At 53.2% G+C, this 18,512-nt stretch overlaps 2 protein-coding genes across 3 annotated transcripts; both read left to right on the plus strand.

The window, feature by feature from the left end:
- Nucleotides 1–8,158: 8,158 nt before the first annotated feature.
- Nucleotides 8,159–8,781, plus strand: LMH87_001464 (uncharacterized protein; the record flags this gene model as incomplete). Its single annotated transcript, XM_056192741.1, has 3 exons — nt 8,159–8,547; nt 8,598–8,703; nt 8,758–8,781. 3 exons carry the CDS (start codon nt 8,159–8,161, stop codon nt 8,779–8,781), a joined length of 519 nt encoding a protein of 172 aa, XP_056049846.1.
- Nucleotides 8,782–9,625: 844 nt separating this feature from the next.
- Nucleotides 9,626–10,832, plus strand: LMH87_001465 (uncharacterized protein; the record flags this gene model as incomplete). 2 transcript variants are annotated; one of them, XM_056192743.1, is made up of 3 exons in its annotated part: nt 9,626–9,718; nt 9,770–10,512; nt 10,559–10,832. In XM_056192743.1, the coding sequence occupies 3 exons, from the start codon at nt 9,626–9,628 to the stop codon at nt 10,830–10,832; spliced, it is 1,110 nt and encodes a 369-aa protein (XP_056049848.1). The 2 variants fall into 2 exon arrangements, with proteins under 2 accessions (XP_056049848.1, XP_056049847.1); XM_056192742.1 differs by having other exon boundaries at nt 9,779–10,512.
- Nucleotides 10,833–18,512: the final 7,680 nt, after the last annotated feature.

Consider the following 18,512-nt stretch of genomic DNA (forward strand, 5'->3'; position numbering starts at 1 on the left):
AACGAATGCGCTCCTGACGACCAAAAGGTACGCACACATTGCCTCTATTGCTATTACCTCGCCTACAACACGTCCGGCACTGCTGTGTTCACCTCTTGCTATGCGACCTGGTTCGGTTGTGATGGGCTGAGAAGCAGACCCGTGCTTGATTCGCAAACGAGATACTGACATTCTATCCACTACGCAGGGAAAAATCAGGAAACTGCTCGACATCTGGGACACGGCCAAGACCTTTCCCGCTGAGATTCTACAGAACTGCAGACAAGGTCTCACTCCTCAACCGCACACGAGCATACCCTGTGCGCGATCTGAGGGTAGCCGTGGGCTTCACCCGTTGACCGCTTACACGCCTGCCAAAAAACACCACGCGGGGTCATCGACTAGCCTGCCTGAAAAATCCCCAGCAGATAGCCTAAGCCCCGCGCAAAGATATCAGCCAGCTTGTGGACCGAAGGCCGCGGGACCAGTCGAGCACCGTGGCACTTCGGCGCCAGGAGGTGTTGGGAGTATTTTTCACCAAAAGGCAGCCGTGCTACCGGATCATGCTGCGTTGTGGGTCTCGACGTCGGCGGCTTTGATCATGTCACAGCTAGCATACCTCTTGAAGTCAGGTCAGCCGTTGTCCTCGCCGAGCAAAGTAGCCCAGTGGACTGGCAAGGTTGCCGAGACAGCCACGTCCAGCGTAGGGAGCAGCCCGTGTCTTGAACTTCCACTTCAAGTAAGCAAAAGCACACAGATGAACATTGTCGGATTTTCTTCTGACACTCATGACTCCAGCGTCGATGCGGCGTCGATCTCCGTCCAAGCGACTTAAACAACCCTAACGACTATGCCGCAGAAATTGTTGATCCCTCCATGACGCTAGCGCACGCAGAGGCTGACCGCAGGCGACGAGCTGCTGCCACTTGCAGCTCTGACGGACGGCCCATCCAGCCCTGCCAATATGTCGAGAGGGTAGAGTCCGGAGTCGACACAGGTGCCCGGCGGAACGTCATCCGCAATCATGTGCAGACAGGCGAGGGCGGCCACAGCGCATTCATGCGTTATAGACCCAATAGCGCGCGCCGAGACTCACAAGACCATAACGAGCGTACTGGCAATCCGGCTTCTCGAGACGAACAAGACGAAGGTCAAGATGTGATGCCCCCACTCCTCCCCGGCACCAAGACACCGTCCAATGACCCTCACATGCCTAGACGAAAAAGACGACGGCGCTACCGTTCTAGGCTGCAGAAGCCGGGCAGCCAACCCATTTGCTGTCGTGTGCAGACGGGCGAGGGCGGCCACTGCGAGCCTGAATCCCTTCATCACAGCCCCAATAGCCCCCCCCCTCCCCCAGCTTCTCGAGACGGACAAGACCAAGGTCAAAACGTGGTTTTCCCAGTCCTCCCAGGCACAAGGGCTCTCTTCAGGGGCCCACACGTGCCCGGGCGGAAAAGACGACGGCGTAGCTACCGTTCCAGGCTACAGAAACCGGCGACCTAAATGCCTGCTATGCCACGCTGACACTGCACGACTGTGATACTCTTGCATTTCTGGTGGGCTAGCGCGGGTTCGGAAAACGCGGTCACCTTCGATTCACATAGTAGCAATATATTTACGCTTCACTTTACCTTGCTTATTACGCCCGGTGGCTGTACATTATCGGTCGACGACCACGCCCCACTAAAATACAGCGGCCAAGGCCTCCAACCAGCGCCTATATCCTTTGATTTAAAGAACAGTGTAAATATGGGAGGACACCGATAATAAGGTAAATTATATGTTCGACGAAGACCTCAACACAGGACTGCGAGCCAATTTTTAGTGTCGTGATCTTGCTACTGTTCACATCCCAACCGGCTCATACCCCAGTCGAGTTGTCGTTCCTAAGGGAGGAATTCCGCCAGGATAGGCTAGGTCGCGTTATGCAGGTGACAGGCGACTATCTTCTTGTCACAGAGTATTGTAAGCATCGTCGTTCCCGTATGTGGCTTTGCATTTCTTTGAAGAGAGGCACGGAAACCTCGAAGAATGGACAAACAGAAAAAATTGCAGTGGGCAGGGACAGGGGCCAGGCGGCGCGTCCAAGATGAAAATGGACGAGAACTAGTGGCGAACGTGCGGGCGTTGGTTAGGGAGAGGCTTTGCTTGCCCGCTAGTGCCAACTGTCGACGAGGTGTGTACTGGACGTTCGTCCAGAAGTCGACCAAGGTGGACAGAGCTACGCAGCCTACTGGTTGCTATGGAACACCAGGCGGCCATGCCAACAGCAAAAAACAAGTGATGGCTTTCACAATATAAACGCAAGCATATCCAGTGCAGCTCAGTCTGACCTGAGCCTACGGTGCGCTGGACTTGCAAATGCTCATCAGCTTCGAAAGCAACTCCCTCGCCTTTCAGCCATAGTAGCCACAGTAGCCATAGCTATGGCTGCACCGATTGACACGACGCCCGCGGCGCAGATCCTGGAGCGGGTTGTAGGCCATGTTGTGCAATCCATCAACGATTTTAACAAGATCCTGTCTCCGCGGCACAGATACACGCAGAGGCTCACCGAGCTAACTGCACAGCTGGATCGCTGCATGGCGCGCCTTTACCAGCCACGGTCGCAGCCGCATCCAGGCGACGTGAACACCACCGAGGACGAAATCGTCCAATACGCCAGCGAGATCAAGGCACTCAGACAAAATGGCCTCCGCGACTTCGAAAATGCATACCAGAACGAAGTGGCTTGCGTTTTGCAAACGGTAACAGACCTACTGACGACCACTATACACCCCTCCTACGTCAAACGATCTCTACAGAAAATTGCCACCGGGGAGTTGAAGCCTTATTTCCCATATGACATGCTCCAAAGCGAAGAGACAGAAACCACTCCTCCGCATTCTGAGCGTGCAAGCGCTGAGCCGGGCCAGGACCATGGAGTAAGATCCCTTCCACTCGTTCAGCACGCTGAAACTGACGTATCTCCCCAGAAGGCCCCGAACTTTAGTGATCCATGGCTCGACGATCGCCTCAAGCGACGTACCTTAAGCGATGGGGAACAGCCTCCTGCCAAGAGATATCGATTTGACAATCCAGACCACGAGCCGAGCACACTAAAGGCAAAGTGTGTTCAGACGAATACGGCCCCTACCCTCGGGGGCCAACAGAGAGAAGAGACCTCCGTGATCAGCCCTTGCGAGGCATCTGCATCGCAGTTTGCAAAGCATGGAGGGACCGCTCGCAACGACCATAGCGCCGACCGAGAACAGGTTGCATTCCAGATAACCGATGCCGACAATCAACTCGTGGCAGTGCTCGAGCAAGCTGGTCCGTGGGGCAACAAGCGCGTTGACGCTATCTTACACGCTCCAGTTCGGCGCACCGTCAAGTTACGTCGGGGGCATGGCTTCGACCAGCGCCAGCTGAATGCTATCTGCGACCCTTCCGACAAGGACGGTGTCAAAATTGTTGCGTGCAGGATACAAGCCTGCGGAGGCGTCATGCATCAACCCTGTGTGTGTTGCAAGATGGAAAATTCTGGTCCGTTTGAGACATGCATCATGGTGGACGACGAGCTGTTTCCTCAGTGTGGAAACTGTGCATGGAATCGACAGCTTTGCCGGGGCGCTTTGATGGCTGCCGAAGAAGGGACATCTTCGGAAGCTCGCCCTGCGCCCGAAGGCTCGGAGAGCACTGAAAACCTCAAAAGTTCAGTTGAATCGACTCCATCTGAGCACTTTGCGCAGCGGACTCTGGTTTCGGGCAATGCAATGCCTGGTCATGTTTCGCCGGGTAGACATAGTCAAAGTGACACTGGGTCCACGACGACATCCTTTCATGGCCACTGATCATTGTCCCTAGTAGGATTCAATACAGGTCAAGCTACAGTATTCTCTATATATTTTCATTTGTATTCTTCATTAATATCTATGTAAAGCTTCGGTGCAATAAAATGTGGAAAGAACGAGAAAATGCAGGGTCCCTTTCGTCCTCCTGCGACGGTGACCTTTGTCGCGACGTTTGGCGGTGCGCGCTGCCATGCTTGTCAATCCGCTGCTTCTATCAGCGGATTGAAACCAAACCCTGAAGTTTTATCTTAGTATTTTCTGCGCCCGTGGATTGTGACTAGAAATCGTTCGGTCGCCAATGTTGGGCTATGTCCGTGTCGGCACATCATGACAGCCGCCCTGCAGACGGGTGCGACCGCCGCTCGCAGCTGTGTACAGCGGGACGAATATAGAGCAGCTGACTGCACGCAATCTTCACTGCTGAACCGGAACTCGTGCTAGGCTGCGCTGCAATGACCGACGGGGCCTGCCGTGTTGCCCGAGGCGGATGAGACGGCGGGCCCTGGATGCGGGAATGCAAGGTCATAACCCTCGACCGTTTCACAGCCGTTGCCCACATTGGCAGCCAGCATGATGGGTCGTTGTTCCATATAATCTCCCGCAGCTGTGGTAGGGTCGCTCACGCCATCAATCGTGACATGAGCGCAGTTCATATACATTTCTCGGTTCCCGAACTTATTAAACCACGACCACGCAAACAAAGCGCTGCCAGCTGGTGTATCGCCGGGCAGGGTAAACTCCCATGTAGGTGACAAAGGGCAATTGCCGATATATGAGTGCAGGACCTTCCAAGTATGGCCTGCGTCAAAGGACAGCGACGCCTGGCAGCTTCCTCCGCCATGGGTAGCTGTGCCGGCAAGGCTGAAGTTGTATGTCTGCCCCGGCTGCCAGCTCACCACTGCTGCGCCCTGTTGCGTATCGAGTAGCGAGTGATAGCCCTTGCAAGGAAAGTCGCTTCCATCGGCATGAAGAGGTGCTGTCATGTCATAGTCGATATCGGTCGTGTGGGGATTGAATTTGGAGCGGAGGGCCGGTGGCCAACTCATCTGCATGTGTGCACAGGAGACGCCTAAGGCGCTTAGAAGAACGTATATTGTGCGAGGCGTTCCGATCTGCATTGCTATGTAATGATAAAAACGTCTTTCTTGAAGAGCTGACTCCCTGATGTTGGACCCCTTCGTCGGCACTTGGGGAGGGAGTTGACTTCTATATACTGCAATACCTCAGCTATGCTTTGCACGTCAGAAGTTAGTCCAAAAGACAACCGATGAAAAGCACTTTGTGACGGTCAACTATCGCCAGGATTGACCAGTGATGGGTATATAATGCAAATACAGCACGCTGGCCATAGTCAACAAATAGTCGGCGCGAACTACACAGTTGGCTTCATACATTATATCTCCTGAGGTACACTACAGTGTGGTATCATACAGTGCTTAGAGCGTCAAGTTGCCTCGATGCGGTTCTGTCTCATGGCAGATTTAAGCAAAATTAATGGGATGACCCCATCCCGCCTCGACCGTGCTACATGTCAGCTTGTCCCAATCCTGCCTGTGCTCCCAGCATTCCCGTGCCATGACATCCTCTTCAAGCTCCCATGTAGGGCAGTCGTAGCCCTGCCATTTCACCGCCAAGTATGTGTTCCCAGCAGCGGTCTGGTGTTCGCCGATGACAAGCTCGATTTCGCGGGGAAACTCGTTGTCAACGCTACGTGATGGCTGCTCCCATTCAGGTGCCAGCTTGAGACCATCACTGTTATCCTGCTCGACTATCCAAAGGAGATTGACAATTTCCGGCCAATCCCATTGCAAGTCTGTATTGATCGCTCGGACACCGTGAAATACGGATCGTGATACTTTGAACGAATAGAGCACGTCCATTATGATAACCTGGCTGGACCACGGAGTTTTGATGACCCGCCCGTTGTATGGCGGTGATGCGATTCTTGTAGGCTGGCCCATTGTGCAGCGCGCAGATCGGGAATATATGGTGACAATGCCAGTCGGGCATGATTCATTACGGTGGAAGGCGATATATAAAGTATCTGGTTGGAGGAGCGAGTACTTTTGGCTGAGCCATTACCGCCAACTTGCCTTGGATCCGTCGTGAAGCTGGATGCAGTCAATTTGTGATTACTCAGAGCGCTAGAGAGTCCAACTCACGTCCATGAGTATATGCGTACTAAATGCAGCAAGCGAGGCCAGCCTTCCTCTTTCGAGCCCATTGTCCCGCGGCTTATACAGGTACATAAGCGTCACGTTGTAAGTCTCTCACCACGGCTGTCACCAGTGGTGCAGACTCGAGATGTAGCTGGGACGCAAAGGTGGCAAACTCGCCGGCCACATACCCTAGGTTTGCGGCACGTAACAAAGGCTCCATGTACGTCTCCACGTTCCAGTCAAGTACTGCTTCTCGGTTAGATAGATGTTCGAGTTTGGTTGTGTGGAGGAAACTGACTCAATTTGACTCGGCCATTGGCTGTCACACGCACTTCTCTCATGCGGAACGCTATTCCGGATCGGACAAGATAGTATATTGCCTGTATAATCTTATATCACGTAAGTGAGACGTGTGTTCAAATTGGTGCTGCAGTAAAGTCATTCCGCATACCTGTAATAATATGCTGCTGGCCTCTTGGGCCGGCAGGGGATGCACATCAGACAGACTTTTACCCTCGTATTCATGTATGACATATATGTCGTCTGCGACACAGTAGAAAGCGACCGGAGTCACGAGGTTGCTGTGGTGGAGTTTCGCAAACTGGGCAAATGATGACAGTGCTGCGTTTTGCACACGATCAACCATGAACAAGGAGCGACATGAGCCAACTCTCGATGTCCCTTGCCATGACGTGCCCAGCTTACGTTGAGGCTCGTAGTCATGCAGCGGGTGCGTATCCATATAAACCCGAGTGGGTGTTCTCTTTTTCTCCGGCTTGTCGGATGCGAAAACAAGCAAGTGAAGGAAGTCTCGCCCTTGTTCGGCCGCTGCCTCTTCGTTCAAGCGAGCCATGGAAAGCTGGTCTTCTGTAGACACAGGTGCAAAATTATTTTCAAGATGATTTGCATCTATGGGCTAGCTGCAACTATAGTTTGTGGAGGTTGCAGAGCATGGGATCTGATGCGCATGCGCAAGACATTCGTATGGCCTGTTATTGACGGTGTCGAACATATCGAATACAGGACGCGCCCAGATATGCCGAATGTGGCCAGAAGCTGGCACTTGGCCTTCGCGACTGCACGTTCCGGCTCCTTTGCCGCATGTTTCCTCCAGTTGTTTTTAGCTGTCGCGAAATGGGGCTGTATAGGAGGTCCAGAAGGTTTTAGAAGTTCTGCTACGGTTTTACAACATGCAAACTGGTGGCACGGGTCCAGCGCCGGCAAGGCATAACAGAGACAAAGTATATTCAGCGACTAGAAGCCATGCACTCGAAACTATTTCCAACTACAGCACCATCTTCATTCTTTTCGCCGGTTGTGTTTCCTCCGAGCTCGTGTCCGATTCGCATTCGCTAGAGGGACTCGCGGCGCCTGACGGCCACGGCGTCCGTGGGCGGGGTGGCACATGGACCGGTTCCTCTCGCGGCCGTGGCTCGAGAGCACGGTCGCTTGCCAGGGAACGTATCGAAGACGCCTGCTCAGCTATTAACTGTTCATAAAATGCCTTTTCCGCCGCCCCGTCTCTTTTTTGTCCCTGCAAAGTCTCTATGGCGCATCGCAGTTGATGGCATTCTGCCCGTCGTGATTCGGCGAGGCTTTCCCACTGTTGTAGAGACCGGCTGCATTCATGGAACAGTCCGGCGAACCATCGGGCTGTGTGCGGGTTGGGTGCTGCGGTCATGACAGGCCCCTGGATCGGTATGCGCTGGTTCGCGTTGACCCGCGTTTTGAACAAACGGCAGGCTTGAAGCTGTGCTGACAGCCTGTTTATATGGTGCAAGTTATGTGTGGGCATGGAAGCCAGCAAGTGCCGGGTGAAGCAGATCGTGTTGGCGATTTGTCAACAATCACCAATGCTTCCACTGCTGAGCCAGCAGCGGGTGACCTGTGGAATGGTTTGGTTGTTCGCTTGCTCACATTTTGCAAAAATGAAACTGACACGAAATCTGTGTGCAATGATAAGTGTTCACGTGTAGAAGTGACGGTTCGGTCAGCAACCCAGAACCAGTTTCTAGGCCAGTTCCTTCCTGCTTCGACAAGCATATTGACTTGAGAAGACATGAGCAACCACGATACTAAGTCTGATTTAGGACGCGGGTGCCGGTTTTGTACTGCATAATGGACCATGCTGAGCCTTTATTTAAACACCAACCCGCACGAGCGCTAAACAACGACTCGACAACAATGAACACATCCCCGCAAAGAAGACAAACTAGGAAGTCATCGCAGCCGGACCAAGACACCTATGTGCGACTGATATCTGACTTGTCGGACAATATCGAGAATAGCGTGCCGGCTTCCAAGTCGTCGCTCATTCTTGCCCTCCTCTACACGTGCTACTCGTGGTGGTGTCGCTTGAAAAACATCCTCCCGTCGCAGCTTCAAGTATACTCACGGCAGCTCTACGTCTTGAAAATGGCTGGCAAGACGTTGCTGCGGTGCGCGCGCGCGGCGAGAGTGCTGCCAACCGTGTTCATTGCAACGGTCTTCGGCTTCCTTGCCGCCGTCAGCTTCACATGGATATGGTGGTTTGCCCGACGTCGTTGCATCTGGATTGTATATCGCTTGGTCATGTAAGTAGGCCAGCCGACGAGGCTAGCAAAGATTACTGACCGGTGCCCAGCCCATTTATATTGAACTCGCTCATTGCGCTGATTCCCACCAGCATCCCGGCCATTGATGATGCGCATTGGGCCCGCAGTGTTCTCACAGCGACGGCCATTTTTGCGGTATGGATATATGTCTGTCAGCTATATTGGCGATCATCGCCTCCAGCAAAGCAGAAGGTGACGCGAAGAGGGAGGTAAAGCTCGCATGGACTGTGCTGCGTGATGGAAGGAGCACCATCATGTATGGCGCGAAGAGGGAGGGAATGGCAGATGTGTAGGCAATGGCAGATGTGTAGGCAATGCTTGCTCCGCCCATCCTGCTGATCCCCGCGCATTTTTTCTAAAAACCCTTGCCGCAAGTTGCAATCAATATATTTCACATTCACTTCTAGGACCAGTGACACACCATGCGCACCGTATGGCCGATGCAGCCGACGCGGCCATCTCATACCAAATCCTTGTCTCCCGTAAGCTCCCCCAAGCCTGCGAGTGATGGCAGCGGCTCGGGCTAGGGTTCTGCTGAGTACAGGACGCACCCAGCGAAATTAGTTCTTCACCTAATGAGCAGCCGACGAGCGAAAGACATTGGCTCTCGAAAATGGGTGGGCTGAACTGTTCGCGAAAGGCGGCCAGAAAATCCTCCATGTCCTCGTCATAACCGACGAGCAAAAAAGCCGCTGACGCTTTGCCCAGTAACTAACTTAACTAACGTAATATTATCGTGCAGAGACGTTGCGGCCTGATTTACTCAAGTCAATGAGTCCGGTATCCTCTCGTTGACAAATCTCCCGGCTGTCGCAATTCTGGTTTGGCAGCACTTTCAAATCCCGCGTCAAACTCAGGACACACGCCTGAGCAACAGGTCCCCCCCGGGTACGTACCGCCGACACTGTGCCCATTCTGCCGCCAGGCTCTCGTAAATCACGTCAAGCTTCAAAACGGCCATTTCTAGATGTTCAGACCATTATAAAAGCTGCGTCTCACAGGTGCCCCAGTATGGTCATCTTTTTTTCTCCTTTCACACCACCTAGTTGCTGTAGAAATGTCTGACTCGCCGAGTATCGGCATCACGCCATCGCCTTCTCTGCCCAACATTGCTGACGGCAGCTCTGTGCATCGCTGCAGTATCAAAGAGGTCTGTCTTGCACCCCCGCCGTATGCGCTACACCACTATTCACATTTGCAGGCTGTCCAGGCCGTTATGTATGGTATACGCCATAACCAAGCAGAGGTGGCGGCATGTGTTGCCGCGAACCCTGACTTTGTGCCACTGATTCACAGCGTTCTTCCAACTGCAGCAGAACCCGGCAACCCCACACCATCAGCACAACCCGCGGAAGATGCTATTGATGAGTCCAGCAGCAGCGACGAGCCCCCTAACGTTGGTTCCGAAAAACCAGCCGCGACAGGCAAAAAGCCCGACAACGCCTATAGACGCGCTATAGCCGTGGCAAATAAACTTCCCCTGGAGTTAGGCTCTGTGAATATCTTGACCGAATTACAGCATGATTTGCAGCGTGAAAGGGCCCGAGCCGATCATGATGCACAGCAACGACAGCATGCAAAGCCAGAACTGCGGTCGCAGAGCGAAGAGGAGGCTGCCAATCCTTCCAAGAATGTGGTAGACAATTACCACAACCTACAACCCAGCCCACGTTTCGAGACGGCCGCTGAAAGGTACTGGTGTATAATAATCGCACAACGCTATCGTGCTGCCAAGCACAGCAAAGAAAAGCACACATGTTCAGTCGCCGAAAGTTTTGCTAGAAAGTATTTACCGGACAAGGTTAAGCAGGGCCTGTCGAGAAGGAAATTGCAGGATAAATGGAAAACCATCATGCACCAACAGATTTTCTGGGAGCAGCTGGCGACCCGTTGTGGGGGTGCCGGCGTGCTGCTCCTGCTGTCCGCAGAATTCCAGAATGAGCAGTGGGTTTGCCTCTCCAAGGATGACCAGACAGGCTAACGTGTGCAGCGCACGACGACTGAAAATCGAGGATAGGGCTGCACTGTTCGCGAGTATCGCAGCGAGACACCCAAACTTGAAACACGATATTACAGCCCTCACGGAAATCTTAACATACTTTTTCTATAACAAAACCCCGCCAGAGTGGAAGATAACGTTACCTTTGGAGAATTTGCCTGAAGCAGATATCGCCACCAAAGGACTGCGGGAACTGCTCGATTGCGTCGATATCACTTCCCAGATTGCGGTCGATGGTGGAAACACAGCAACGCTTCCTGCCTAGTGAACGAGCACCGCAACTACAGCCAGCGTGCACCTTACCACATTCCCATCAAAAAGGAACAACCCTTCGCCGTGTCTGGCCGCCAGCGCAGCCAAGACGAGTGCCGTATCAGCACGTTCGAGGGGAAATAGCAGCGGCCAGCCAGTGCCGTTCCACATTGCTCAGGACGAACGAGGAACTGGCCAGCCGGGCCCACGTCTTTGCCGCTCTGTCTACTGGGACCTGGTCCATAAATGCTACCGCGTTGCGGCACAGCTGTCCAAGGGTGAAAATGCGCCGGATTTAAAAGAGCTTGTGAGCATCCCCCCGGGTCGTGCCCCTAAGCTGATGAGACTGTGAACCCAGCCCGCTAACGGGACGCAAGGTCGCTCGTGCTTTAGCCGGGCGGCTGCCTAGCGAGCACGCGGGGCGGACTGAGCCGGAAAAGTCTTGCCACCTCACTAAGCAGCGACAGCGACAGCCTTCGAGGCCAGAACAATGAAATGCGTTAGGGATAAATTGCTGGCCAGCCGTGCAAGGATGCTGGAAAGGGGTAGGCTCAGTTGAGCGTCTTGAACGCGGCTGGTCGCGAAGAGTCGCCCAACTGTTCGCCGCCCGTCGAAAATCGTGCCTGGCCGCCCAGAGAAGCCCGCTGTTAGCTTTTCGAGCACGATGCCAATACGTGCACTGATCTTAGCACATGGTGCACTGAACATCTTCAACTTTTGTTATTCGAAAACATTTATTCAAGTTGATTTATATCTATGCACTGTTTCGTGCATCATAAGCATCACCTTCGCTTCAAGAGAAAAAGAAAAAAGAAAAAGAGTAGGCCCAGCCGCTTAGGGCATCTGCTGCTAAGCGTGATGTCCAGTTAAACCCCGATAATATGTCGCACATTGAATTGAAAAGAAAGAGGGAAGGTTGAAGCTGTCTTTCCTGCACCAAGCAATACTAAATTATGCAGGATTTAGTAGTAGGCATTCGCTGGTGGCGAGACCAAGTACGCGACTCAGCCAGCACACGAAATGACCGGCCAGCATGGCTAAGCATGACGGCCGGTACATTAGTGCTGCTTGGAGAGCACTGCCGCGAGAGGATCTTGCGCATTTCTGCTTCGTTCAATTTACTCCGAAAATGTATGTGTAGGGAGCTCGGACGTGGCAGAATCGCAGCCTACGTCACAGGCCAGGCGTCGTTTGTGTGCCTCGTGCCACCATTTGAGGTCAGGTAGGTAAGTGCCCGCTGGCGGTGGTATGAACGCTTCGACAGTGGACACACCTGGGCGAACGCTGCCCAGACGCCAGAATTAGGAAAGTCTTACCCAGTAGGTCCACTGGGTCCACTAACGTTAGGTGCTGTCGCAGGTGTCCAGTTGCGAACAAGTCGACACATATTCAACGCCCGGCGGTAGGTTGGTGGCAAGTCAACAATACTCCGGGACATAGCAAATCCTCAACACCCTCGCGACAGGCTGTCGGCAGGTTGGCGGCAAATCGCCATGCAGCCCAGGATCGGACAATCTCGTCCGTGATGGCAAATAGACCAGTAGCTTCTTCGCAGCCTCGACTGGCACCCCGCACCACCACCAGAACAGGTCCACAAGTCGTTCAAGGAGGAACTAGACGCCAGCAGCACCGACGAAACATGTGTGAGGAGGAGAAAGAGGATGCGCGTGGCTAGCCGTCCATCAAAGCGCTCCGCATACGCCCCCTCCCTCCACTGGGGCAATGTGACCGGTGTGTTGGCTACTTCTGGGCACCGCTTGTGCTTGCCGATGCGCCAGCGTCCACTTGACGTCTACCAGACGCCCAATTGAGGCTGTCCCTTTCTTAGCAAAGCCTAGACAAAGGAAAATTTGCACGGCAAACGCCGGAGTGCTGGGCCGTGGTAGGCTACGAGACAAGGTATAAATACCCACTGTTGCGCCCGTCATTTCTCCCGTTTTCCCTTTCTCTTCAGTGCGGGAGCTTGCTCCCGCACTCAGATCGTTTGGATGGCTCGCTTCGGCTGAGATCCAAGGAGTTGCCTCGCTTTGGCTGAGAACTCTAGATCACTTTGGATGGCTCGCTTCGGCTGAGATCCAAGGAGTTGCCTCGCTTCGGCTGAGAACTCCAGGAGTTGCCTCGTTTCGACTGAGAACTCCAGATCGTTTGGATGGCTCGCTTCGGCTGAGATCCAAGGAGTTGCCTCGCTTCGGCTGAGAACTCTAGATCACCTTTGGATGGCTCGCTTCGGCTGAGATCCAAGGAGTTGCCTCGCTTCGGCTGAGAACTCCAGGAGTTGCCTCGTTTCGACTGAGAACTCCAGATCGTTTGGATGGCTCGCTTCGGCTGAGATCCAAGGAGTTGCCTCGTTTCGACTGAGAACTCTAGATCACCTTTGGATGGCTCGCTCCGGCTGAGATCCAAGGAGTTGCCTCGCTTCGGCTGAGAACTCCAGGAGTTGCCTCGTTTCGGCTGAGAACTCCAGATCGTTTGGATGGCTCGCTTCGGCTGAGATCCAAGGAGTTGCCTCGTTTCGACTGAGAACTCTAGATCACCTTTGGATGGCTCGCTCTGGCTGAGATCCAAGGAGTTGCCTCGCTTCGGCTGAGAACTCCAGATCAATTTGGTGTGAGAAAACAGGAGATTGCCAGCTCCGTTCATCACTTTTGCGTTTTGATGTGAGAAGACAGGAGATAGCCAGCTCCGTTCATCACTTTTGCGCGGCGGACGATGAGCTTCCACCTCCACGTGGTGTCCGCTGGGAACTCGCAGAGAAACAGTCAGATGTCTCTGCGTGCCAAGAGGAGCTCGAGATAGCACGAAAATTGAAAAATTGAACATGATTTGAGATTTGCCACTGCACAAGTGACCACCGCCTAGATTTTTACTATGTTGTACTATAAAGCTACGCTATTTTGTCTTGCTGTGAGCTTGAGCGTGAACGTGCCACTGAACTAGCTTTTACTTCATATATTATTAAAAGACGCTGGCAGACTATATTTGACTTCGCAGAGTAGAGTCGAACAAGAAAATGTGTTACCAGTATCTGTGTAGAGCAGCACACGTTCCATGCAAGTTGCTAGCGTCATTGCGAGAAGGTGTTGCTTGCGGCTGCCAAATGTCCTGGCCGCCGACCGGGGCGTTCTTACTTGTCATTGCCTGGAGCCACATCTTCATCCATCTCTGCTTCCGTTTATCTTTATTTATTTTCTATTTTATTTATTTTCTATTTTATTTATTTATTTAGTTTTCTCTTTTCTTTTCATTTTCTTTTTATTTATTTATTTATTTTTTTTCATAATTTTCTTTTAGTTTTTTATCTTTTTAGTTTACTTTTATTTTATTTTTTTATTTTATTTTTAGTCTTCCCTTGCTTAAGTGAAAGCATATTGCCAATATGCCTCCGCCAACTTCTTGGCTAACGTTAGTGGGTGCGTGTTTGCTACTGCGTCCACATCCCTCCATATGTCCATTCGCTCCTTCTCGGCGCGTTGGTGGCGTCAAGCTTTCCAAGCATCCATTGCGATACCACCTGCCAACTTTTGCTTTGCGACCAGGCCTCCCTTCCATCCTGCTGAGAGCCCTTCTCGTAGTTGGCCCGCCCCTCCTCGCTGGCGCGTTTCTCACCGTCCACTAGATGACATCGTCCACTTTCTTCCCTTTCCACTACAAACGATGTAGGAGGGGAGTGTTGTTAGTCATGTGCCTCCTTCGTCAAGATTATTCTTGTTCGTCCATTTAGTTTCCCCTCTTCTCGGTGGCCTATTGTCACATTTGGCGCGACGATCTGCGGACAGCCTGAACCATGCGTACCAGTAGTGGGTTTCTAGTTGGTGCTTTAGCCAGCACATCAGCGGCGCTTCTCCCTCCTTTAGCAGCGACGATTTTCAGCCTGCGCCGGATTGTCCACCTCTGTACTCGATCCGCCACCATCGACGCTCGTTAGTGGCTTATTAGCTGCAGCCATGCATGGGTTCATCGTGCCTGCATTCTGCTTGTCGACTTGCCGACCTGTCCACTTGTCCACTAGCCCACTATCCACTAGTCAACTTGTCCATCGTCCACTCGTCCACTAACGTTAGTCCACAATTCCACACGTCCACAAGTCCACTTAATTGTTGGGCTCCAACTTCTGGACGGCTTTCCCCCCATAGCTTTCTTGACCAGCTAGTTGGTGGCTAGTGACCTTCTGGCTCCCCCCCCGCCTCACCAGCGCGCGGCGTTTCGCCGGTTTGCCGTTCCTCTCTGGCTCTAGACCTATGACCGTCTCCGCAGCTATTTTTGGCGCGGCAGCCTCGTGAAGCCAGACTCCCCCGATCCTCGTTCCGGCCCTCCATTTCCTAGCGCGCAAACCACTTTCTACTTACCCCTCGAGCCACTTCTTATGGCGCTGGCGGCTTTCGTCTGTCTAATGTTGCACTTGTGATTTTTTTTCTCCCTCGCAGTGCCCCTCACATTGCCGCGCCTTACGCTCGCTCTCCTCGCAGTCGACGAATTCCTGCGATCGTGCTGTACCACTTCTCATAGATGGATCAGGCGATAGTCGACGTTGCCTCGCGGGCTACCTTGCCTGTTGCCGACTTTATGCTTGTTCATTTGCACCATGTCTAGATCCGTCTATCTGTGGGAGACCTGTTTGTGGCTTTCTGCTCCTCCAGGGACCGGCCGTGGCTTGCGAAGATGGTGGGCCAGGTGCTTCCTACCCCTGCAACCACTTGTCCTTCTTATTTCCTATTCCAGTGTCGCGTCTGCCGATCCGCCCGTCACCCCACTTCCTAAGTCAACGCTGCTGCCTACGTGCCTATGGGGGCAAACACAGTAGCAACCAGTTTGCAAACAAGAATCCATAGATCAAAGTTGGCGCTGGCATACACAAGTCACCAGTTGCGCCGGTTAGCATGGCCACAGCGAGCAGGGCACCCAGTGCGTCAACGGCGCTATGGGCCAAGACTGTTGCAGACCGTTGCCACGCACCTCTACCCTGCAGCAGAGCAAGCCAAGCAGGCGCAGGATGCGCAGGGCAGCAACACTCAACACGGCAGAAGAAAAGACGATTATCAAATAGATTGGCGTGCATCTTTACAATACATATGAGTCTATCCCGTTGACCTATTAAGCACCTACAATCTCCGCTATAGTGGTGTCTTTCGCCGCTCTGGCTTAGCTCACAGTTCTGTCTAGCTGCAATGTCAATACCCAATCGTCAGAGACCTACGAGCTAGTTGCCACATGCTCCTCCACGCCCTGTATGCCCCGCATATCCTGCATGTCCTGTTGCCTGTAAATCCGCACGATTGCGACGTATTTAAGAAGAGGTGCATGAAGCCCTCGCGGAGCCTGCCTTAGCAAGTGGCACTGATCGTCGTTGCGAATTGACGGGGTCATCGACTCAATCCACAGGGCAGCCCCGGCCGTGGCGGCGTTTCCGCCTCCAGTTGGGCGAAAGTGGCGACGCCTCAGACTCGGCGTTGTTATGGGGTGCCAACACCAAGGACCCGCCAGCGCGTTGGAGCGGCGGCGGTACCCAGTTCGTCCGCCTCCCACGTCGCCGAGAGCAGTAACGTGACCGGTGACGGTGCAACAGAGCGCGTTGGTCCGTCTCGGGCTCGAACTCGCGCGCGAGTCGGCGGAGGCGGTATAGGAGAATCTGGAGACGGGGAATTGTGTCGCGTATGCGCTCGACAGGCGATGAGTAGCTGGACGGGGCATCATAGTTGTCGGGTGAGCAGGCGTAAACGTCTCTGTCGTCGCCGTCGTCTCGATCGTCGTCGTAGTCGCCATCGCCGTCGTCGTCTGTCTCGTCCTTGTCCGTGCTACCTTCATCCTCATAGTCATCGTCTTCTACGGCAAGAAACCCCTCACTGTCTGCCATTTCCCAATCAGGCGCGATGAAATCAGCGAGACTCCCTGTGCTATCACTGTCCACGCTTCGTGATTCATCATCATCCAGAACGTCTCCCTCATCTTGACTTCCGCCCTCATCGGCCATGGTCTCCGTGCTGCTATGGGCACTGCTCGAATCGTCGTCTACTGCCGGGTGAGCCGCTGCACGTGTAGGGCATCAGGATATAGTCACCTGTGTTGCCGTTCAAATTGGTTGCCAAGAGGTTAGCTTCAACAGCACTGCCAGGGTGCAATGGCTGACGCATTGCCTGTGCGCTATACTCATCTATTGGGGCTGGTTGCACTACACCACGCAGAGGGCGGAGGACGTTCGTTAAATGCACGTCGTTGTTGGTGGCCGCCACGGCGAGAGGGCAGATGCTTGACTGTCGACGGTAGCTAAATGCAGCGACGGCAGGTTTCGGGGCCAAATGTACCTAGCCATGGCACATTCTAGACACTGGTAAGCTCTCTGCAGTCGGCCATATAAGCTCATACGCATCAGCGCAGCGACTTTCGCCATGCCCAACTGACCATGACGGGCCATTTAGTCACAACAATGGGCGGCTTGCGGATTGCTCAACTTGTGCTATGTGCAGATGTCTGCTTTGGGCATTGCATTACCACACTGACCGATCAAATTACAGCTGAATTGTGTCTGGAACGGGGCCCCGATGATTATTTACGTCTCAAGTGAACATGAATACACTAAGAAGCGCCAGAGCGATCGATACGTCCGAAACGGAAGGCGGCGCGGCCGACTTTGCGCGGAAAGCTTTATCGAAACTTGAGGCTCCTGGGATTTGTCGGCCTTTGGTGCGGCAAAGCGAACAGCCGGCATGAAGAGACTGAAATGAGCCGTCCTGAGCTCGTTAGCGACGACGAACGTAGACATCTCAACACTGCAATAGGCGGTCGCATGAGATGAATTCGTTCGGAATGGCGGCAAACATGGATTCTCTCACGGGCTAGATGTACAGATGGCCAGGTGTGATATGTGGCGCCAGGTCGCCCATGTTGCAGCCCCCGTCAATCGCGTTGTCTTGCAGAGGGTAACGGAACCTTCACCTTTCAAATTTACCCAAAACTTCAATTCACCTTTCTATTTTACTAGTACGTCGGCAGTAACTAGCCAGCTAACATGCGAGAGCCAGTAGCCAGCCCCCCCCCGTTCCCCTCCCAAGCATAGTTTCATCTGGCACCGTTGTCAGGGCTGGATGGATGATTGTTTGATCTGATAGGGAACAGCTGTTAGATCATGAAATTGAAACCATTGTAAATCTGCCCGAAGAAACATTTCATGATTGCACTAGATGTGCCTGTCGAGTAAGCATGTGACGATGCGCGGCCACAATGATAAAGAGATGCTAGCAGCTCGTATCCTGTTTTGGCTTGTCCAAAGTCTCCTCCATAGAACGGCTCGCTTCAATTGCATGAGATGGTCTTGCAGTTGGAAGTGCATGCCGGCTCTGATCGCGAAATGCTACACGACTAGATCGCCTGCCAAAATCCGATGGGTACCTTCGCACTGGCCTGTAGCTGTTCCTCTGTATATGGTGAGCACATGTGCCGCTATGTGAGCGTGACACTTACGATATCAAGGGCTGTGGGACGAAATGAAGGCGTCGTGGTGTACTCGAAGTATCTCTTGTATTTAGCGCAGAGATAAACATCGATGCCATATTTGCGGTTTAGATGATCCAATCTGCGCATAACGCTTTGAAGACTCCTAGAAACGCTTTCATTTGTCCGATCCCTTGGCCTATTTTTTTTCAGAGGCATTACGCTGCCGTCCATGCTGTGGATTGCAGAAGAATGCCAGCCATGACGA

The sequence above is a fragment of the Akanthomyces muscarius genome, chromosome 3 (assembly GCF_028009165.1).
Source record: "Akanthomyces muscarius strain Ve6 chromosome 3, whole genome shotgun sequence".
In the NCBI taxonomy this organism is placed as follows: Eukaryota; Fungi; Ascomycota; class Sordariomycetes; order Hypocreales; family Cordycipitaceae; genus Akanthomyces; species Akanthomyces muscarius.